The sequence below is a fragment of the Pteropus alecto genome, unplaced genomic scaffold, assembly GCF_000325575.1.
Source record: "Pteropus alecto unplaced genomic scaffold, ASM32557v1 scaffold94, whole genome shotgun sequence".
NCBI lineage: Eukaryota > Metazoa > Chordata > Mammalia > Chiroptera > Pteropodidae > Pteropus > Pteropus alecto.
The window spans coordinates 13,197,220-13,220,052 of record NW_006437736.1 but is presented as its reverse complement, the minus strand read 5'-3'; the positions used below and the strand labels follow the sequence as shown (position 1 = coordinate 13,220,052).

General features: G+C 42.7%; 1 protein-coding gene and 1 non-coding gene across 2 annotated transcripts in view; both read right to left on the bottom strand.

The window, feature by feature from the left end:
* Positions 1 to 726: 726 nt before the first annotated feature.
* The window catches only part of NCAPD2 (non-SMC condensin I complex subunit D2), a 24,166-nt gene continuing 2,059 nt past the window's right edge, over positions 727 to 22,833 (bottom strand). The window contains exons 3-32 of the mRNA XM_006914621.3: positions 18,521 to 18,596; positions 18,179 to 18,237; positions 17,528 to 17,703; positions 17,098 to 17,240; positions 14,892 to 15,019; positions 14,696 to 14,819; positions 14,375 to 14,522; positions 13,176 to 13,373; positions 12,696 to 12,830; positions 12,511 to 12,598; positions 12,237 to 12,414; positions 10,384 to 10,508; positions 9,784 to 10,023; positions 9,323 to 9,497; positions 8,957 to 9,041; positions 7,178 to 7,311; positions 6,709 to 6,841; positions 6,531 to 6,615; positions 6,286 to 6,453; positions 5,817 to 5,986; positions 4,979 to 5,090; positions 4,780 to 4,903; positions 4,543 to 4,698; positions 4,087 to 4,264; positions 3,909 to 4,003; positions 2,713 to 2,793; positions 2,381 to 2,564; positions 1,547 to 1,667; positions 1,290 to 1,445; positions 727 to 1,048 (exon numbers count right to left, since the gene is read on the bottom strand). Coding sequence (XP_006914683.1) covers positions 963 to 1,048; positions 1,290 to 1,445; positions 1,547 to 1,667; positions 2,381 to 2,564; positions 2,713 to 2,793; positions 3,909 to 4,003; positions 4,087 to 4,264; positions 4,543 to 4,698; positions 4,780 to 4,903; positions 4,979 to 5,090; positions 5,817 to 5,986; positions 6,286 to 6,453; positions 6,531 to 6,615; positions 6,709 to 6,841; positions 7,178 to 7,311; positions 8,957 to 9,041; positions 9,323 to 9,497; positions 9,784 to 10,023; positions 10,384 to 10,508; positions 12,237 to 12,414; positions 12,511 to 12,598; positions 12,696 to 12,830; positions 13,176 to 13,373; positions 14,375 to 14,522; positions 14,696 to 14,819; positions 14,892 to 15,019; positions 17,098 to 17,240; positions 17,528 to 17,703; positions 18,179 to 18,237; positions 18,521 to 18,596 — 4,061 coding nt within the window. The 3' untranslated portion in view covers positions 727 to 962. The remainder of the gene's footprint in view (positions 1,049 to 1,289; positions 1,446 to 1,546; positions 1,668 to 2,380; positions 2,565 to 2,712; positions 2,794 to 3,908; positions 4,004 to 4,086; positions 4,265 to 4,542; positions 4,699 to 4,779; positions 4,904 to 4,978; positions 5,091 to 5,816; positions 5,987 to 6,285; positions 6,454 to 6,530; positions 6,616 to 6,708; positions 6,842 to 7,177; positions 7,312 to 8,956; positions 9,042 to 9,322; positions 9,498 to 9,783; positions 10,024 to 10,383; positions 10,509 to 12,236; positions 12,415 to 12,510; positions 12,599 to 12,695; positions 12,831 to 13,175; positions 13,374 to 14,374; positions 14,523 to 14,695; positions 14,820 to 14,891; positions 15,020 to 17,097; positions 17,241 to 17,527; positions 17,704 to 18,178; positions 18,238 to 18,520; positions 18,597 to 22,833) is intronic.
* On the bottom strand, positions 17,780 to 18,108 carry LOC112481973. Its single transcript, XR_003047148.1, has one exon. It is a non-coding gene; the product is annotated as a small nucleolar RNA U85 (small nucleolar RNA).

Below are 22,833 nucleotides of genomic sequence, written 5' to 3'. Positions count from 1 at the left end.
CATGACAGCAGGCTCACTGCCTCTTGGTCCAGGTGACTCAGCAGAGGCTTGGGGAGCTGAAGCGGGCTTCAGGTGGCAGCCCACTAGCCGCGCCTATGCCTGAAGGGCTAGACTTCCTGAGGCTGTGTCACATGGTGAGGCGTCCCTGATAGACAGTTTCCAGAGACATTGTCTAGAACTAGAGGGGATCATGTCCTGACCTCCCATCTGCCAGGCCACGTCAGTCACCTGTCTTTAGAGATGGGATTAGGGAACATAAGTTGGTTTGGGGCTAGGACACAGGAAACCAGCCCTTGGTCTAAAGCAGGGATTTTCAACCTCAGTGCTGCTGATTGACAGGGAATAATTATTTGTTGTGGCGTCTGTCCTGTGCATTGTGAGGTATTTAGCAACATCCCTGGCCTGTACCCACTAGATGCTGGTAGCACCCCTCCCCTCTAGGTTGTGACAACAATAAGTACACATTGCCGAATGCCCATCAGAGGGCAAAAAGCACATATTTGGAGGCTAGACATTGCGTAATTCTCCGGCGGAGCAATCCTGTCACTTTTGCAGGGTGGAGAGGTTGAGAAGGGAAAGATGAAGCACTGAGGAGCATTAAGTTGTCAGTTCTTGAGATGGGCCCCAGGACTCCCAGGCTTGTCCTCTCTGGATGATAACCCTCTATCTGCTGCCTGCACCTGGGCTAATGTCAAAGATGAAACAAAGACAAGCTCAGGAAAAATGTCTAAAAGTATATAAAAATATTTATTCATTAGAAAACAAGGAGACTGGCAAACATTCTAGTGAAAGCAGCTCTACTCAGTTCAGTTAGGCTAGTTTAAGAGAAATGCCTTATATTATAAAGTGATTTATGTATTAAAAAACCAAGGAGAGAGGCAAATAAGTATTTTACAAGGGGAATGTTATTCACCCCACAAGACACCCTGCACAGCAGGGATGGGAACAGGCAAGCCGACCTTCTAGGACCTGTGCCTGTGAGTAGATGCTCGGCGGATGGGGGTGGTTTTCTTGGGTGTCTCATCTTCTGTCAACTCGGCTGAAAGTTCTATTCCAAGAATTGGAGGAATGAGAAAAAGCTGAGTCACAAAGGTAGCGAACAATAGATCTCAGAGAACAAATGGGACAGGCCCAGACCATATCGTAGAAATAAAACCCGAACTGCACAGGGAGGAAGATGACCTCAGTGGGGAGTGGGTGGAGAGTCCACACAGCAGGACCCCATCAGAACCAGACCCCCACACCCCAAGCTGTGTTCCTTCTGGGCCGGCTGGGAGGGAGCACTGTACCTTCCTCACTGGACTCATCACTCGAGAAGACAATTCTGGGTTTCTTTTTTGTAACTCGCTGCTGGGTGTTTGGATGCCGATGGGCAGTACGGCGTGGCTCAGGCGTGACAAAGTCATTGTCTGAGGTTGCAGAGGCCAGATGCTGGTGCCTAGAGACTAGAAAAAGCAGAGGTCTGAGTCCAAAAGGAAAAAAAGGAACCCTCATCTGAGAGGAGGGCCAGAGCCTGGTCTCTCCACTGTGGAGTTGCCTCACATACCCACGGATTGTTTCCTGGCTGATGGGGTTTTCTGGCTACCCCCTTGGCCAGTCTCCTCTATTGCATCCAACCCTCTTGTGTGACAGGCCCGAAGCTTCTGCTCAAATTCATCTATTATAGCCTGGAGGGAAAAAGAGATTAAGACCAAGCCTGGAAATAGTTATTTCTATGATTGAGAAGAAACAAGGCCATGAAAAGACAGTGAAAGCTTAAATGCATATTATTAAGTGAAAGAAGTCAGCCTGAGAAGGGTACATATTATATGATTACAACTATATGACAATCTGGAAAGGGTAAAACTGTGGAAACAGTAAAAAGATCAGTGGTTGCTCCCAGGGGTTGGGGAGGAGAAAGGGGTGAACAGGATTTTGGGGGCAGTGAAACTAGTCAGTAAGATACTATAATGGTGGACACAGCTCATTATACAACTGTCCAAAATCATAGAATGTACAGGAGCAAGAGTGAACCGCAATGTAAACTATGGATTTTGAGTGACAATGATGTATCCATGTAGGTTCGATTATAACAAATGTGCCACTCTGGTGGGGGATGTTGATAATGGGGAAGGCTGTGCATGTGTGGGGGCAGAGGGCACATGGGGGAACGCTCTACTTTCCACTCAATCTTGCTTTGAACCTAAAACTGCTCTAAAAATAGTTCATTAAAAAAAAAGAAAGAGAGGAACAGAATTGGAGACAGATCTGGTCTCAGGTCACTCTGGTTACGTGGTTGCAGTCCAGCTGGGGATATGTACGGCAGTAACATGGTGACTTCAAGAGCCCCCGAACACTGCAGACTGCATGAACTAATGCGAACCCAGCAGGCACTGCTCACCTTGCCATCAGGCTTGGCCCCGCGCCGCAGCTTGCCCACAACCAACAAAAAAGCACTGAAGATGGACACGTCTGACAATTTGTCTCCAAAGCAGTCAAAATTGTCCATCATCTTGCGGAGGCCTCGCTCTGTGAGGGGCAGCTGTGACACACAGTAGGCCAGGTCTCGGTACTGTCGCTCAGTTCTGCAGATAGGAAAGGCTTTGTGAGGAGTAGCAAGACATACTGGGAGTGAAAGCTCAACCTCCCTCATCAGTTTCCCCTGCCCCGGGGACACTTCTTCCCGTGGAGCCCCCCTCTCAGCACAAAGAACCCTCCAGGAAGGCAGCGTACCGGGCTGTGCGGAACCTCTGACACAGCTTCTCCACCAGGCTCTCAGTCTGCTTGTCCTTGGTGATGTAGGAGAGCAGCTGCCTGCAGAGGTGGGGTGCTGATGTTCCATTGCCCAGGGCCGCTCTGAACCCACCCACTGCCACCAGTCCTGGACCCTCCTTCAGCACTAGGCCTCTTGCCTTAGTAGAAGACTCTTCCCTGCCATGGCCCATGCCTGCCTCTCTGAGGGCAGTTGCTCTCCTCTGCTTCCTGCCCTCTCCCATACCCCAGACACAGGTCCACCCCACTCTCCTGAGGAATTTTTACTGTGAATAGAAATTCATAACAAAAACAGCTGCCAATCTAGTTGAATACTACTATGTACCTACCACCGGGTCAGGCACTTTATCTTATTGAATCTTATCAAGAACTAAGGGGCAAGTATTATTGGCCTTATTTTATCCAGGAGAAAAAGACAGAGAGGGTAAGGTATTGCTGAAGGCCATACAGCTACAAGGTAGCAGAGTTGGAATTCACATACAGTCTTGTGCTGTATAATGACGTTTCAGTCAATGACTGACCACATGTGCCATGGTGGTCCCACAAGATTATAATGAACCAAAAAACTCCTATCACCTAGTGACATCGTAGCTGCTGTAACATCATTAGCGCAACACATTCCTCACATGTTCACGGTCATGCTGGTATAATCAAACCTACTGTGCTGCCAGTCATATACAAGTACAGCACACAGTTATGTTCAGTCCATAGTACTTGATAGTGATAATAAACGACTGTTACTGGTTTATGTATTTTTCTATACTTTTAATCATTATTTTAGAGTGTACTCTTTCTACTTATAAAAAATTTTCTGTAAAACCGTATGCTATGTTACTCCAGCAACAGCCTCATACACCTTGTGTTTACTGCATATCTTGATTGCATCATTTACTCTTGTGGCTGATTTATTCTCGTGTTGTTCTACAAAGTAACATGCTATACAGGTCTGCAGCCTAGCAGCTGTAGGCTATCCCATATAGCCTAGGTGTATGGTAGGCTAGACATCTAGGTTTGTGTAAGCGCACTGTTATTTATACAACGATGAAATTGCCTAACAACACACTTCTCAGGTGTCCCTGTTGTCAAGCTGCACATGACTGCATAGATTTGATTGCTAAGTCTATGAAAAACATGCCCCAAGGCTCAGGGAATCATACTTCATGATGGTGTGAAAAGGCTCTTCCTCCACCCCTCCCTCGGGGTCTGACAGGCGGCTGATGATATCTGGAAGGAGATTATAGATTGCATTGCCCTGTAAGAGAAAATTATGTTACAGAGTGAGGTGACATGTGACCTTCATGGCAGCAAACCCTGAGCTGTCTCTCTGCCTCTCACCTTGTGGGAGAGCTCATTGAAGAAGTTCTTGGCCAGGGCAGCAATCTGAGGCACGGGGTCAATAAGCAGCACAGCCATCTCGCTAACCTGCCCCTTCACCTTCACCATGTCCTTTAGGATCAGGTGGGTCATCACCAGCCCTGCTGTTTTCCGCACCTGTTGAGCTGGGTCCCGGAGGCTAGGAATAAAATCTCAAGTCATTGGGATCAGGACCAAGGGCTACACCCTGACAATGGCAGGAAAGGGCCTCAGCAGAAATCTACTACTCTTTCTTAATGTGCCATTCTAGAAGCAGTTAGAAAGTTGTCTAGAGTTGAAAGCTGGGATTGAGGAAAGAGGCCAAGCTTTAGGCAGATGTTCATGGTAATGCTAAAGATTAGGCAAATACAGCTTTAGTGATTCTCATACTGACTTAACTAGACCCTCTCAGAGCCGGCACTGTGAGGGATCTCCTACCGAGCATATAGATGAGGTGTCCAAGGGTCCACCAGGTTGGGGAAACGGATGGTCAGATCCCCAATAGTGATCATGATGTTAGACCGGAGAATGGGGAGTGAGGACTTCTCTAGCATGGTGAACAGAAGACGAAGCTGGGAGTCACAGAAAGTGGAACTAAGGGCAAGGAGAGGATCATCAGGGAAATGATACCATCCCCATCATCCTTGAGCAGGCAGTACCAACCCCACGGCCTACCTGATCATGCAGAATTTGCCAAGGGTAAGTGATGCAGCTGCACAGAGCTCTGGGTTGCTATAGAGGCCAGGGTTGTTGCAGACTTTAAGCAGAAGCGGAACAAAGGCAGCCAGTATCTGTTTGCCTATCGGAAGAACACCTCTAGGTTTGGTACAGGTTATCTCATCTGGGGAGAAGATCACTCAGCAATTCTTCTTACCATTTAACAGTTCCGTCTCACAGATGCTGCGAATTAGTTCTGCTTCTGTGTCATCAGCAGTGGCCCCGACCAGCCCCATCTCCTCCTCCATGGTGGTTTCAGTGCTTGCATTCTAATGGAAAAGAAGCCAGGGATCATGGGCGATCAGAGACAATAGTTTTGATTCCAGCCTATCCTTCATTTTGCATGAACGGATCTGAGGAAAGGCGAATTTTGCAAAACCATTCACGGAATTGGCAAATTTGTCTGCAGAGAAGGACTCCTGAATTAAAGAGGAAAAGAACTAGGTCCCCTATATTTGTTTTTAAATTGCCAAAGCACATTCCTATTTGCCTTCTTAACTCATCTTCACAGAAGCATAACATTTCCTGTATATAGTAAATAGATCACGCCAGACGATGGTTCGAGGTCATAGAGAAGGTCAGACCTCATCCCACTGCTGCAAGGCTCTGTGTCTATATGTCTGCAAGACATCACTGCCTCTAGTGGAGAGAACACAAGGTCTCTCCATCAGGTGGCAGGTCTGGTCACCAAGGCTGATGGGTGTGTGCATGTTCTAAAAAACGCTGCCTCAGGCAGAGCCTCTGTTCTATGCTGAGGTCCCTAACTAAATGCTCCCCGTTTACCTAAAACCATGGTGATCATGGACAGACTGTTCCATCTTTGTTCTCACTAATCTTTCCCAGAATAGTAGCAGCAAGGAGGCGGAGTGCTGTCTTCATTTAACAGTAAGGAAGAAGCAGAGATCTTCAGAAGGAAATGTGAATGACCTGAGGACATGAAACAAATCTGGGAACTGCTTGGGACAGGAACCCAAACGCCCAGGCACTCCATTCACCTTCTCCTTCGGCTCTTTAGTCTTATGCTCCTGTTCTTCCCGAAGAACTCTGCGCCGACAAAGCTCTCCACTCACTGCCTGTTCCAAATGTACCAGCTGCTGCAGAGCCACATCCCCAGCCAGGGACAGCAGGTTCATCAGCAGTAAAGTGGAGATCATTGGGGTCTCCTCTGGACAGGAGAGGAAAGGCAGGGAGAAAAAGACATAATCGAGTCTCACAGGACTCTGCATCTTGTTTTCACTGATCGTCCCCTTGCTCGTGTGCTACATAAACTAGTGAAGCAACAAGGGCTGGGAGTGCGGGAATGGTGGTGGGGAATGGCCCAACTTGAGTGACAAAAATGTGATAGTAGGCTGAGGGGGTCAGGGGTTATTGTAAGAAGTGGTGGGGGCAGTGGCTTCTGGTCTGGCAGGGAGAGCAGAAGCTGGCTGCTGCCCACTGTGCCCATCGATCCTCTTGCCCACTTACTTGGGTCCTCCTGGGGGGTGCTCTTCTCCTCTAGCTTCTCCAGGGCCTGCTTCGCACATCCCTGCAATATCTGGGCACAGATCACATCAGGGCCTTCTGCCAGTTGGTATATGAGGGTCACAGCCACCTCTTTGAAGGGGATCCAGAGTGGGTCTGGGTGGGCAAAGCCTACAGAGAAGAAGAGAGAAGTTGCCCACTGCAGACAAAGGACCCAATTTTGCCCAAGGCCCTTCGTGACAGCTTACCTTTTGTGACCGTCTCCCGTAGTCGCTCAAACAACCTGTGTTCCTGAGGCAGCCGGAAGGGAGGGTGACGTTTGCCCAGGGAAGGCTTTTGAGAACAGGAAAGACAGCACATGGGTATGTGAGGCGTGGATAAGCGGACCCTCACTCTCCTTAGTTTGGACGTAATCACCCCACATACCTTTCTCCTGTCAGAGATGTTGGCAATGGCATGGCACACCTGTTGGGCGAGCCTGTAGTCCTGTGGAAACTTCTCATCCAGCCCTATGTTCACCAGTGTGTCTAAGTTGCTTCCCACAATTTCTGGTTTTCCTCTAGGGGAAGGAAGCCACAGAATCAAAGCTAGTCATGGACATGATTCTGTGCGTGGGACAATGCCAACGGAGGTAGGTACTATACCCAAAACGGGGCTTAAAGAGCCTTGGAGCACTAGAGAGGCTCTGACACAGGGCCACCCCTTGGATTCCCTCTTTCTCCATTGACTCCACTATTTCTGCTAAGCAGGGGATACTGGTACTTTCGCTAGTTTATTTTCCATTTAGGTAGCCGACTCACACATAGGGCTCAGCTGGGCCTGACTACTATCACTGCAGAACAGGGAACCTTCCTTTCTTCTCTCATCCTACTGCCTGTCTGGATCTGAGCCTCACCGTGCCATCATCCCAAGAAGCATGACAGAGGAACAGCGCTCCAGAGGGGAGCAGGGGACCTTCTCAGTTGCCCGCTCCCAAAGCAGCTGGGTCACTGCTGGTTTCAATTCATTCTTCTGTACAAACTCGCAGAGCTGAAGAAAAAAGAAAAACGGCTCAGGTGAAAAAATAATTGCCCAGATCTTTAGTCTACTTCTCTGAAGAGAATATCGAGAACCTGAAGTGGTTCTCAATACTTAGAAATGAAAAAGGAAGAAGGCCAAAATGTAAAGTAGGGGTTTGGGGAGGTACTTCCATCTCTGCTACTTTCCAACTCTCACGCCTTCAAAACTACGTTTATTAAGATGACATACTGAAACTGACCTTGTTGGGTTCCATGTGGCTCTATAGCTCTGACTGGAGGTTTCTAGTAGGTTTTCTTGCTGTTACCACAAACTCAACATGTTTAAAATGGAAGCCATCAGCCCTCTTTGCCTTTTCATTTTGCCAATGGTATCAACACTCTTAGTCACATATGCTTAAAACTTCACAGTCACCTTATTTTTTATAAATCAGTCACTTAGTCCTATCTACTCTTCCTTTAAGATTTGTCTTCAATTAAGTGCAATTCTATAGCTTTCCCTCCCACCCCCAGAGTCTAGCCCCATCTTGTCACCGCACACCTACAGCAGCCTCCAGGGACCTTCCCGTCCCTAGCCTCTGCTCCAATCGACTTGTATGCTACTGCTGGATCAGTCTCTTCAACATTTATTTCATCATGCCACACTGTGTTTCATCATTTAGACACCTCTCTCCTTTGCCTACTATAGGGACTTGGACCAGTAGCTAGCCTATGAGATCTAAGGCCAGTCACCACCATCAGGTACTTTTATTTTCCCCCGTGAGGAGAAAAATGTGGCTGGAGATAGTGTTCCTGGCCAGTGGAAGCTGGTGGTCAGCACTACCTCCACCTTTTGTCCCCATAATCCAAATGCTTCAGAGCAGATTTGCCTAAAATGTTGGGGTTCCTGGCTAACAAGGTTGAAAGGCATCCAGGGACCTTTACACTTTAGTTCCAACTCATATTCCCAGCTTTACTATCTTTTCCAGATAACAATTTTGAGCCAGAACTCAATCTTGCTTATTCTACAACATAGGCTGTGCTCTTTCTTGGCTTTCTGTCTGAAATGTTTTCCCTTCTTTCTCATATTCTCTAAATCCTACTCATCAAGACCCAGAGTTAAGTCCTACCACCTTTAGGAAGCTTTCCTTGATCATCTCACCTCACACTGCTCTCTTTCCCACTCTGTACTCGTCAGTATAACATAAAGTTAAGAGTATATTTTCTGGAGCTCTTCTGCCTGAGTTTGAATCTCAAATGTTGCCACTAACTAGCTGTAAGTAGCTGAGTTCTTTAACTTCTCTGTTCCTTAGATTTCTCATTGTAAACTGTAGATAACAGTTACCTCATAGGGTTCTTGTAGGGACTAAACACATTAATATGAGTAAAGTGCTAAGCACAGTGCCCGACATGTACAGTGTTATTATTCCATTACTACTGCTACTATGACCATCACTTGTGCCACTTATTCTGGCACTTAATTATCTATCTGCTGCATTGTCTGGTAAGTGTTTTGTGTTTTTTGGCTATCAATTAGACTGTTGATTCATTTTAAGTTGGAAACTTGTAAGCAAATAATCTTATCCTTCTTTGTGGGGCTGAGTAAATTGCTGAACACACAGTAATCGCTCACTAATACTTGTTGAATGACTAAAGAAAGAAGAAGTGAGGAGACTTACTATTTCCTCAAGACACTGAATGGTCCCAACTGAGGCATCCACTAGCAGCAAAGAGAGATTCTGAATCAAAGCCTGGGCCTTGGCTCTGTGGGAACAGCAAAAATCAGAGGTCATTAGAAGGCTGATACCTTGAACCTGGCGAACACGTGATTAGGGCTATCGCCCCACAATGTCAAATAACTATTTAGGATGGGTTTCACTGGAAATTCAGCCCTACCTTGAGCCCCATTATAGACCTACTGCCTATGGATTCAGAACTCCTTTAGAAGGATGCCCCCTCCCACCCCAATTTCTTCAGGAAATTAGAAACATCCTATGAGAAACTGACCTCAGAAAAGTCAGCAAAGGCTAGAGTACCCCATATACCTGGCAGAGTCCCCTTTGGGGTTGAGGTAAAGTTGGCGGTAGGCATTAAGCACAGCTTCCCGGACACCAGGTTCCTTAGACCAGATGAGAGGCAGAATGCGGCGCACCCCAAAGAGGGCCTGAGGTACCCCAAATTGGAATGCCATCACAAAGAATTCAATCACTTCCTGTACCACTGAGAGAATAGACACAAATGTCACCCATCTGCTTGGCAAAACTCCCCCAAACTCAAAGACAGAAACTTTGCTAATGTAGCAACATGCAAGTGGGGCCTTCCTCATTTTAGCAAGAACGTTGACTCCTTTAGTGCCCTATCGTGAAATACTATAGGCATTAAAAAATGGAAATAAGAATTCCTGTCTCTTAAAGGAACAGATAAGACATCAATAAAATATGGACAAGACTGGTTTTCCCAACCCCAAGACCCAGTCCTTATAGAAAGGGACTTTGGCACACCATACCTGTGGTCGTGTTTTCATACATCATCTTGCTGATGATGCCAATGGCCTCTGTAATCTTCCGAGAGAAGCCATAGGCATCCTGCAGGTACTGCACTAGCATCCCCTGCTTCACCAGTTCATCCCTTTCCCTGGATTTTTCAGGCTCTGACCCATTTGGCTTGTCTTCACAGTTAGTCTGTCCTGGGACCATGTGCTCTGCAGACCCCTGGAGATTCTTCTCTTGTGTGGAAGCTGCTGGGCCTAAGAGTTAGAGAATGTCTGAGATGGGGACATCTAACAGCTATAAACTCTCTAGATATTCCTTTCCACACACAAAAAAAGAAGGTATAAATTTAGAACCTACTCTAAAATATCTTGGTTCATTTCTCAAAGAAGATTTCTAAAGTCCTCTGTGGTTTGGAAATGCCCTTTCACACGCTGTGACTATCAATTTTGGGCTCATGGGCTGCTTCTATTTTCAAGCAGAAGCATTGCCAACTCCCTTCTGACCTCTTTCAGCACCAGGTTCTGTCAGCTAGGCCAGTGTCTGGCATAAAGTAAACGGTCCATAAAAACTAGTTGAAATGTTTTGTTTGTTGACTGAAGAAAAAAAGGAGTTACCTTTGAAGATAGTTCCTAAGAGATTCAGGAACCTGGTCTCCTCTAACTCCTCTGGGTCCATATGACAGAAGGGTTCCGACCCTTGGAAGTGGCCTATGGCTTCTCGAGTGAGAATAATGGCTTGCCTGAAAGAATATCAACCTGTTACCAATTCAGCACCCATAAAAGCATCACCACAACCTTAAAAAAAACCTGGCATACAAGAGTGTCACTGTAGCCTTTTATAAGGGAGTTTGCCTCATGATTCCTTCAAGCACTTAGACCTACTGCTACAAAGAAAAGGAACACTTCTTACGCTTGAAGGTTATAAAGCACCTACGAAGGGGTGGAGCTCAAACGCTTTTCCTGTGTCTAAAGTGACAAGGCTTAACTACAGTCTTCAAAATACTCAAATAAGGCTTTTAAATTTTAAAAATCACAAACCTATTCCAAACCTCTGTTTGAAAACTTTGCCAAGTGAAAGTTTAGAAAAAATAAACTTTCAATAACTGGTTAATTTACAGTATATCCATACGATGGCATTCGATGTAGCCATAAAAATTACTGAGGCAGTATTTATGTACAAATATTAAAAAAACCACTGACATACATAGTTAAATGAAAAAAGCAAGGTGGTAGATCAGCAGGTAGAGAATTCTATCACTTGTGTAAAAAGGGGGAACAAAAAGAACATTTTTGGCTGTATGTCTACATAGTATCTCTAGAAAGATACTCAATAAACTACGAATGTTGCTTCCCTGGGGGACTAAAGGGGCTGGGAACAGGTTTGGAAGGGACTTTTCATGGCATCGTGTCCTTTTTGTAATTTAAAATTTTGTACCACATGATATATTGTCTAATTTTTAAAAAGGAAATTAAAAAATCTACTTTTAAATTTAAATTTGTTTTAAAAAACTTATCAAAGTTAAACTGTTAAAAAGTTATTTTGAAAAGTTTTGTTCTAATGTATGTTTAAATTTATAATTGGAAGCAAACATCTCAGTTATTAAGACCTTAATCCATGAACGACTTCTGAGGATTTCTGAAGGAGGAGATATCTTTAAACGAGATGAAATATTTTTCTAACTGATAGAAGGAGAAAATACTACTAGCATGCTTATAGGCAGAAGAAGCAGTCATAAAACTATAGTCTCTGTTTATGCTTAGTAAAGAGAGACACCAGACTCCCTTAGTAAAGGGAGAGCAAACTAGTCACATTCTATTGATATTTGGCCTTTTCTGAACAGCTTAATTAGGTAAAAAGTAAATAAATAACCGGCTGAGGTCTAAGAATACTTGATGACAGCTCTAAGGGCTTTTTTTTTTGCTAAGCCACTCCAAAGTTCTGGAGTCACAAAAACACCGGAGAAATCTTTTCTCTAACTTCAGGATTCATATTAGGTTGATTTAAAGATTAAGGTAGGATTAAGCAGGTTTGTTATTATTAGCTCACAGAATTTAGAATTAAAAAGACATTAGAAATCATATGACCTAATCAACTTATTTTACAAATAATGAAACCGAGGCCTAGAAAGTTTAAGCAATTTCCTTAATATACAACTAGAGTTGTAATATACACTTATAGGCTTTCTCCTTCAAAGAAAGGAGGACTTTTGCTATATTTAATATAATTTTTACATGTACTTGTTTTAGTAGCTTCTTTAAACATTTGTAAAAGTAAAAAAGCATGCTTAATTGTGGACTATGCCTTTGGCATAAATCTGGTGTTCAGGTCACTACTACAATGAAAACACCTACCATCATCTGATGGCAGCATATTCTAAGTGCAGTTCATTTGAAAGAAATATTGTTTCTCAAAGGTTGAACTCTAAACCGAAACAGGTCATTAGAGAATACCTCATTCTTTCACATACTTGTAACTAGCTTTAGCAAGCAACCGACGGATGCGTCCTTTCACCTCTTCAGTGGTCTCTGTAGTGGCCATTTCCTCAGCAATCTCTTCTTCCTGAGGAAGTTTTCGCAGCTGTTGCAGGGTAGACTTTAACTCTGGCAGCATGGCTTCCCACTCCTCCTCTGGGTCCAGCACTGCAGCTGAATGAGAAAGTCTCACTTAGACTCTTTCACTGGAGTTTCTGCTGCAGGAAGAAGACGGTCTGGGGAGGGGACTCCTATGCAGTAACTACTTACAAGCAGCTGAAGCTTGCCTCTTGGCTCTCATCTCTTGTAATTTCTGGGTTTCCTTCTGCAGTGGTCCAGCAAGGTCAGTATCACTAAGCTATCAAGGTAAGATGAGTATCAGGGTCACTAAATCTCCTAATTTCATCCCTGTTTCCATTTAATTCCTCTCTCTTGGGTGGTCTAAGCCTACTTACCTTGCAGGAAAAGGGATTATTGGCAAGAAAACTGGCCAGCAGTTGGATGGCATTTTTACATACTAGCACTGACTTGTCTGCCAGACGTCCCACTGCTAAGGTCACCACTGCCTGGAAACGTGTCAGGGGGAGAGCCTATGCGGGATAGAAAAAAGATCAACTTACATCCCACATCATCCTTTCTGCTCAAGATGATCTTAAAGTAAACTCTAAATGAGCTACCCATTCATTCTAAAGAAGCTTTTCCTTGGGATAAAAAATAGTGAAGGAGCACCCTTTGTAGTGGTTAAGGCGCAGCATAGTCCTTAAATGGAGCCAGCCATCCTTGCCCTTGATAGAGGAGGACCTTTATTACTGGTAATAACAACCCGAACTCTAGACTCTTCTTTGGAACAGTTTTCTCTGACACTGGATTCTACTTTCCTTCAGCCTACACATAGAGAGGTACCATATGTCTTTATCATGTAGAAGGCTGATCACCTTCTGCTGGACAATTCGGGTGAAGAGCTGCAAAACACGGCTCCGCACAAAGGAATTAACATCGTGGCCATGGGCTTGCATGGTGTCCAAGAACTGGTCTCTGGTATCTCGGGCTGCTTCCTCCAGCTGATCGCCATTCAGAACCTGCAGTACCATCTCTGCCATGGCTGCGAGCACAGCATTGCGCATCATGTAATTCTGAGAGAGAAGCGAAGTTGATATGAACCTCTGTACCCCAATACTAACTCTCCTTTCCCGACATTCTTATGCTATGCCTATCCAGGCACAACAAAAGGGCAAGGCCTTTAGTCAAGGTTAAGCTTGCTTGTCTTGCTATTAACTCTTTCTGGTCAACTCTCTGAGGTCACTGGAAAAAGGTGAATCCCAGAGGAACCTTGTTTGCTCAGGGGAGAATGTAGGGATAAAATAAATAGAGCCCCAAACCATTTTCCCCATTAGGCTCACCAAGTAATCATGGTGGCACTGAATATGAAATCGTATCTACTCACTGATATACATCTGAAAAACATTAATTACTACCTTTTGCCTGAGGTCTCAATGCCTTTGATCCTTGCTAATAAGCACCCCCTTTCTCTCCCACTCCCCTATTTTATGACAGACAATGAGACACAGAGAAGCAAACGTTAGTCCCAGGGTACCAATGAAGTCCATTACAGAGTCTGGTGGAGAACAGGGTTTGGCTTTTTTTCGAGGCCAAGAGAATTGGGTCTTGCACAAGAAGTTAAAGTAAATTAGATGAATGAGTGGAGAGTCTTTGTCCTCAATATTCACCTTGGAGTGCCTTGCAACAGTTTGGGAAATGGCTAGATTAGCATTCGAAGAGATAATTGAGAGAGATGACATGGGTTGATTTGAGAAAACTTATTGTATAGAGAAAGCAAGGCAAGTCAGGTGGTAGGAAGAAGCTTCATCCTGAGAAATGGATGGGACTCAGAATCACTGCTGGGTCACTCTCACTAGACTTAAACTGTGAAACTGTCATTTCCCCTACCAGACTTGGATAAAACCAACTTGATGCTGAAATAAACTTCATCTGCTTCTCTATAGGAAGGAACTGCCACAGTGATAAGACTAGACAATTTGACTTCATGTGAAAGCTACCTCTTATTAAGAAATAACCTTTCAACAATGGAATTAAAACTCCCAGAAAAACCTGAGATCCCCAGGGTACCACCTACCTCTCCATCCAGATGATCTACCAAAATGCACATGCTGGACATCAGGATGGCTGGAACACGTTCTGCTAGTTCTGTCAGGAAGGCTGCAAAGCCCTTTGCCCCTGAAGAGTCCCGACTCAGCTCCTGGGGACATTTCTGTCCAATCTCTCTATGCAGGGAAGAAAACACAGCCACAGCAAGATAATTCAGTTCCAAGTAAGAGAAGACTGATATTTAATCGCTGAATAAATCTAGTGTTGCAGAGAATATATTGTATTTCTAATCTTTATCTTCTCCCTAAGAAATGAGAATTAGAAACTTAGAGAAGGGAGAGTTAGTTACCTTACAATCTCCCCCACTATGCTCTTCATTCCATAATCAGTTGCCCAGAGACTCACAGCCGCCACCAGTACAGGTGCCAGGTGTTCAAAGTGCTGCAGCATCTGGATGATCTTCACAGTGGCACCTGTGGAAGTATTAAACATGAGCAATTATGGGAAGAATGAAAAAGGTGGGGCAAAGTGGAGGGCTAACTTACTGAGCAAATGGTTATAACGTGTCAAGGCTACACCAAGCAGGTGTGTTATGGCCTCCCGGGTGGCGCGGTTCTTCTGGTGACTGATGGTGGGGTTCTCCAGGAGGCGGTAGCAGCAACCAGTAACCAAACTGAGAAGGAAGAAAGCGAGATGATGAAATCAGCTGTCTGGATGCAATTATATTGGGGTTCGGCCTCAGTCTTTCTCTCTCTGCTGCCTCCAAAGTCAGGGTCTGCTAGTTTACTTCATTCTATCTACCACCTTCTACACCAAGTTGCTTTGCTTTGCTGATCCCAGATAGTTACATGGTCCTTCAGAATTACCAGCTTTCAACTAATTATGATGCCTGTACAGAACCTGAATATATGGTAAAAGATAGGACAAAGTCACCAATGACTTCTCATTGTTAAATAAACTGGTTAATTCAGTCTCATCCATATGGACTTTCAGCTCCATCTGATATAGTTGATCACTCCTTTCTTCTTGAAATATGCTCCATTTGGCTTCCAGAATGCCAGACTGCCTTCTCAGTTTCTTTGGCTGGTTCTTCCTCATCATCTCACCCTTCTAGTGCTAGGGTACCCCAGGGTACTTGGATTTCTATGCCTTTCTAGCTACTTGCTGATTTAGTAATCTCATTCAGTCTCATGGCTATAATTACCATTTATATAAATACACTATATTCCTAAATGTGTATCTATAGGCCAGACCTCTCCCCTGTACTTGATTTGTACATTCTAATCTGACATTAACTGGATGTGTAATAAGCACCTCAAACTTTGTATGTCTGAAACAGAGCTTCTAACCGCCCGCCTAAAACACGTCCCCACAGCCTTCTTCATATTTTAGTTCCAGGCAACTCCATTCTTCCAAGTGCTCAGGCCAAACTCTGGGTAAGTCATCCTTGACTGCACTCTCCCTCAAACCTCACACGTCTGTCATCTCCTCCTGTAAACTCTACCTTAAGAAAAAAAGTACAGACTCCAACCATTCCTCCCCATCTCCACTGCAACTCTTTGGTTTAAGTTACTGTTATCTCTTGCGCAAGTTACTGCAACAGCCTCCTAACTGGTCTCTCGCTTCCCTCTTTTCTTTCCACAGTCTGTTTCAACACAACAGCCAGGATGATCCTGTTAAAGTACAAGTCAGACCATCTACTGCCCTGCTTGGAACCCAAGTGGCCCCATCTCACTCTGAGAAAATGTGAGTTGCCATGATGGCGTATAAGGATCCGCACAGTTTGGCTCCCACTGACCCCTGCTCCTGACCTCATAGCCTCCTCTCTCTCTCTCACCCTCTCTCAGCTGCCATCTCTCTGGCCTAATTACATGTCAGACATACTCCCTCCTCAGGGTCTCTGCACTTGCTATTCTCTTTCCTTACCTTGCTCTTCCTCCAGATAGTCTCAAGGCTCTGATTATCTCCTCTGGGTCTTTGCTCAAATGTCACTGACTCAAAGAAGTCTTGCTAGAATGGCTGATTTAAAAATCACAACCCTCCTTCAGAGATAACACAGAACAAACTGATGATTGCAGGGTGGGAGGGAGGTTGGGGGGCTGGGTGAAAATGGTGATGGGATTAAGAAGCACAAATTAGCAGTTACAAAATAGTCACAGGGATGTGAAGTATAGCACGGGAAATATAGTCAATGATATTGTGATAACTATATATGGTGTCAGGTGGATACTAGGCTTACCAAGGGGATCACTTCGTAAGTTAATAAATGTCTAACCACTATGCTGTATATCTGAAACTAATATAATATTGAATGTTGACTGCAATAGAAAAATAAAAATAAAAAAATAAAATCACAACTCTCTTGCATCAATCTTCTCATCCCCCCTATATTTCTCTACAGTAATAAACTATAAAACATATTTTACTTATTTTAAAAATTGGCTTCTGCTCTATAATATAAACTCTATAAGGGTAGAAACTTTTGTTTCCAGTGCTTATTATGATACCAGCCACACACCTAGGAGATTTTCATAAATACTGTTACATGAATTAATAAATGGGCATTAAAGATAAGAAATTCACAGCAGTTTCTAACATTATCTACTTCCTAATAACTCAACATTATGAATATACTTCTATGTATTACAGATAGAACTGAGGCATGAAACAAAGTATTTAAAAGGCAGATATAACAACAGAGCCTTCATTCTTCATGGTTAAATATTATTTGTAGTCATTTTAACTGCCAACCTGACAAATTCCTCTTCAATTACTGAGTGGTTCCACAAGTGACGAATGTCCAACTGAAGCATCTGTGTTAAAAGCTGAAGAATTGGTTGCCTCTCCTCCTCCCAGTCAAAGCCATGGGCTGCCTTGGCCCGGGCTTTCTTACCCTAAAAAAAATATCATGTATACACTTACAAAAAATTGAGAGTGAAGATCTGCTAGTTTGAGCGTCTGAACTATCCAGCATTGAGACAAGGTAGAAGGTAATACAAGAGTATTACAAGTTCCAAAATATGAAAGAGCTGCTTATCAGGTAAGGATATGTTGTGATACTTTTGAGCACTCCCTTATAAACAGAAAGGAGTCTCAGAATCATTCACTGGATTCCCTTCTTTCCATTAATTCCCCTAATCCTCCAGGCCCCATATGAAGTGAGCCTGGAACTCCAAGTTACCTTCCCACCAAGGTCCAGGTCCATGAGACTTGTCTGGCAGGTTTCAAAGGATTCCAAGAGGCGTATCAGAGCATAGCAGTTCATTTTGAGGGCATTGAGGTGGGCACTTCTATCTGATACGCTCAAAGTTGCATCATTCAGGATAGCTGGAAGTTCCTGGGAATGGCGGGATACCACTGCGAGGGGCAGAATTTGAAGTCGGTTCATTCACTTTCCTCATAAACCCCAACTTTAAAGTATACCGGCACTTGCAACCATCAGATTACCAAAGATCTGTGTTTCATCTCTCAGTGGCTACGATACAAGCTAAGTCCTTTAGAACCCCTGACCCTGATACCGTGAACATGTCCTGTCCCTACTCTCTCATTCCAGTTACCACAATTTCTCCCTGGCAACTGGAAGAATCACCTCTATTAAAGAGAGGTAGTTCAAAAGCAGGGAGAATTTCTTGTTGGTCTGCCCTTACAGTGAACACACATAACTCTGTGTTGACCACCAAGATTACAGACCTTAATAGATCAAAGGTCCCTGGACTTAGCCAAACCAACTGAATCACCACAGCCTTGATATCATCATGTGGCTGACAAAATCTAGTAAACAAACAAACAACGACAAACACCTTCCACCCCCTACCCCCTGACCCATAAACACCTTTTATCAGGAATTCCAGAGTATCTTCCTTGAGGCCAGGATCTATACTTCGAAAGTGACTATGAGGGAAAGAAAGTGTAGGGGGTGAGAAAGGAACCTGCAGAGCCAGCCCATTCTAACAGATCAGATCTAATTTGAAGAATCTAATGGTTAAAAATACATGTGAAATTGCTTAGCTGAATAAATATGGTGGCAAGTTGGAGTAAAATGTTCACCAGTAGAGATATCAGCACCCAGAACCATTTATCAGTGAACTATAATTTGGAATTTCAGGACTAACATGCAAAGTTAGAACAAATAGCCACCAGTTCTGTTTAAAGTACCAACCAGTATTTCACTTACTATAAAATGCTGTAGACAGTATCAAAGTGCTCCAGCATAGCCAGGGGCCCTTGAGCTCGGAAGGCAGCCTGAAATGCTATACAGATGAAAGGAAATGATTAATACAGAGGGGAGAGGCCTTTTTGGTAAATTCTGTTCATGACAGAAAATCAAGTTAATTGCTTTTATTGATAGAATCACCAAAGGAATAGTTCATTTCAGTATAACCTATTATAATATCTTACATTTTGTCCTGTTTTTCAAGTAAAGCCTTACTTGAGCTTCACATCTCTAAGCTAGACAGAGCAGATAGTATTATGTCTATTTTTATGGGAAAAAAAAATTGTCAGAGTAGTTATGTGACTTATCCAAATTACAGTTGTTGGTAGTGACCACAAACTCAGGATCTTTTTTTCTTTTAAATTTTTTAAATTTTCTTTTAAATTACGAAATTAAATTTTCTTTTAAAATTTTCTTTTAAATTACGAAAGTGGCAAAACCAGTATAGTTCCTGTACTTTTCTCCCAGGTAATGTTAACATCTTATAAAACACAGTACAAGGACTTATTCTAAACCAAGAGATTCATATTAATTTAATGCTATTAACTAATCTACAGACTTTATTTGAATGTTACCAGCTGTTCTATTTATGTCCATTTTCTGGTCCAGGGTCCAGTCTAGGATACCACAATGCATTCAGTTGTAGTGTCTCCTTAGTCTCCTCTGATCTTTTTCTTTCATGATTTTGTTACTTTTGAAGTGTACTAGCCAGTTATTCTGTAGAATGTCCCTCAGTTTGGGTCTGTCTGATATTTTCTCATGATTAGATTGAGGTTATGCATTTTTGGCAAATTATCATGGAAGGGAGGTTGGGTCCTTTAGATACATCATACCAAGAAGAACGTGATGTTCATGTCTTATTACTGGTCATGTCAATTTTGATCATTTGGTAGTGTTTGCTAGGTGTCCCTACTGTAAAGTTACTATTTTGCCCTTTGCAATTAATAAGTATCTTGCAGGGAGATACTTTGAACCTATGTAAACATCCTATTTCTCATCATGTTTGCCCACTAATCTAAGCATCTATTGATTCTTTCCTGCCATAATTATTACTATGGTATTTACTAAATGGTGACTTTTCTATCTTCATCATTCCTTCTACATTTACTAATGGGTATGCCACTATAAGATGAGCTGTCTCTTTCCCCTCATTAATTTATTCAATTATGTATTTATACCAGAGTGGATTCATGGTATTTCTTTTATTCTGTGTTCATTCTCATTAATATTTATTTGGTTGCTCAAATTGTCCAAAACTTGACCACTGGGAGTTCCTTCAACTTGGCCCATGTCCTTCTGACATGCCTCCTTCACTCGTGCTTACTTTCTTGTACCACAAGATGTTCCAGCTTATCTTGTACTCTCCCTGGCCCTGTCCTGGCATCAGATTCTCAATAGAGTCCTGTTTCATTTTCTGGGAGAATGATATGTAGAAACCATGTTCTAGGCACTATTTAGGCTCACTACTATAGGAGTATATCATTGTTTTTAGGCCCTCTCAGTAAAGAAAATGTATAAATGTATGTATGTACACACATACACACACACCCTATATCTATTTTTATCTCTGTATATATTAAACACAAGAGTTCATTTATGTTTTTGCTTAATCCTAGTATACATATAAAGCAGTTTCAGGATTGCTAACCCACACCCCTATAAAAAATAAATTTACTAACTAGTTTATAATAATTGTGCAAAGTTCTTTTGTATATAGTATATAGTGAAAATAAGCTTTTCAAAGTTACTTAGATTAGTTTCTTCTCCATTCTTTCAGTGTGATTATGTCAATCATTTGTAATACTTATTTAGGTTCATTCGTAATACTTATTTAGGTTCATTTGTTACTACTTATTTTACATTTTGAAAACCCAGCATGTTTTGATTCTTGAATTCAATGTTCTTTTCATCCTGATTGTATTGCTTCTAGATAAAAACTTTAGCATAAAGGGCAGTAGAATCTAGTTATGTCTAACGGCATGCAGGAGTGGCAGGGCTGTATGGGAGTGATATCATTTTTGAACCAAGTTGTATACATAGCTCTTTCTGTGATGGAAAAAATTCCACTAAACTCTTCTTTTCTTCAATATTGGGTTGCTTTGCCTAGAAAATAAAGCTTGAGCTTTGTACTGCATTACCACTTTAAACTTATGATTTAGGATTTTCTGGTAAGCCTATTACAAATTCCCAGGTCTATTCATTTTCTTCTAAGCAATTATTTCACATCTTTCCTCACATCAAGACCTTCTTCCCCAACTCACTCTCAGTTAAAGTTTCACTACCTATCTCCCTGAGAAAATGGAATGGAAAAGAAAAAATCTTGCAACTGCCCTAAGCTCTGTACTTACCTGCCATAACTGAATCTGTGCTTGTAGACTCTGCCTTCTCTTTTGATACTGTAGATAAATTGTCCATGCTCTAATAAAACCATTGCCTCCCCCTGTGTACCAAATCACATACTCTCTTACCTACTAAAGGATAGTGCTCTAACAATGGTTTCTTTCTTCTCCTTCATGTATCATCAGCTTTTCCCTTTCTCTGATTATTCCCATTCAGCATATAGACATGTAATGCTGCCCATCTTACAAAAAGAATCCCCCCTTGACTTAACCTCCTACTCTAGCTACCACTCCATTTCTCTGCTATTCCTTAAAGCAAAACAACCAGAAAGTGTTATCTAAGCTCACCATCTTTAACCTCTTTCCTCCCATTTTCTCATAAGCCTATGCCAATCAGGGTTTTGCCCCCACCATTACTCTGAAAAAGCTTTTTCAAGGTTACCAGCAATTTCCACATTGCTAAATCCAGTAATTAATTTGCAGTTGATCTCGCCTTTCCCTTCTGAAATATTCTCTTAATTTAGCTCCCATTTAGCACCTTCATTAACTTTTTGCCTCAATGGCTGGTCCTCAGTTTCTTCTACTGGCTCTTTTTCATCTCTCCAGCCTCTAAATATTGGACTGTCTCAGGTCTTAGGACTTTAAATTGCTTTTGTTCTCCACCCACATTCACTCCAATTTCATGGCTCCATAACCTCTACATGCTGAATAATAAATCCCAAATATCTTTAGGTGGGACTTCTCTCCTGAACTCCACGATGAAATGACCAACAGTCTAAAACTGGCTCTTCTCATATTCTACCCAACTTCAGTAAATGACAACTCCATTCTTCTAGTTGCTCAAGTCAGCTAGTAATTCTTTTGAAAGGTTAAACCATGTCACTCCTGTGCTCAGAACCCAATGGTTTTCAGACTCACTCACACTAAAGTCTTGACCATGACCTATACGACTGAAGACCAGTGCTTCTCCAACTTAAATGTGCATTTGATTTACCTGGAGATCTTCTTAAAAAACAAATTTTCTGATTCCATCCAGTTCTGGGATGGGTCTTCATCCTGCATTTCTAATATATTCCTAAATCTTGATACTAACACTGCTGGTCTTGAAAACCAAACTTTGAAGAACAAGACTCTAGAATAATCTACTACTTCCCACCTGACCTTTTTTCCTAGCTTACTCCATTCCAACCACACTGGCATTTTCTTACCTTAGGGCCTTGGCACTGGCTTTTCCATCTGTTTGGAATGCCCTTCTTTGAGAACCTGCATAGGTCACTTCTTCACCTTTGAGGTTTCTGCTCGAATGTCACCTATCAGCAAGTCTCTGATCATCCAACATAAAATACCAGTCCCTACTCAGGCACACCGTATCTTTTTATCTTGCTTTATTTTTCTTGTTGGAACTTACAACCATCTGAGATACTCCATATTTATTTATTACTTGTTGAGAATCTTGAGAGAACTTTGTCATCTTGTTTGTTTTCTTTACTCTTGTATTGCCAGTGCCTAGAACAGTGCCTGGCACATAACATAGCAACATATACTTGAATAAATTAAATAAACTGATTTTGTATATTTATAGTAGAACTTTGTATTTAGGGTTCAAACACCAAAAGCAATCCAACTGTTATATATATGTAAAAAAGGACTCTTATAGAGAGTGGTCATCCATTTGAAGAAGTAACACATTATAATAACTGAAGAACAGTTTGCTACAGTGTGCAGCATGTGCAACTGGTGACACATATATCCACACAATATGGAGAGAATAGTCTATCTCTGGACACTGTTGGTTGGCCACCCATTAGTCGACCTCCACACTCCACTTACTCCTTGTTTACCAGATGGTGATATGTCCAGGTTTAGGGAGGTGCCTAAGTAATAGTCCTGGTCAATTTAGCCAATCTGGGTAATTCCATTTCCTTTACTACTAAT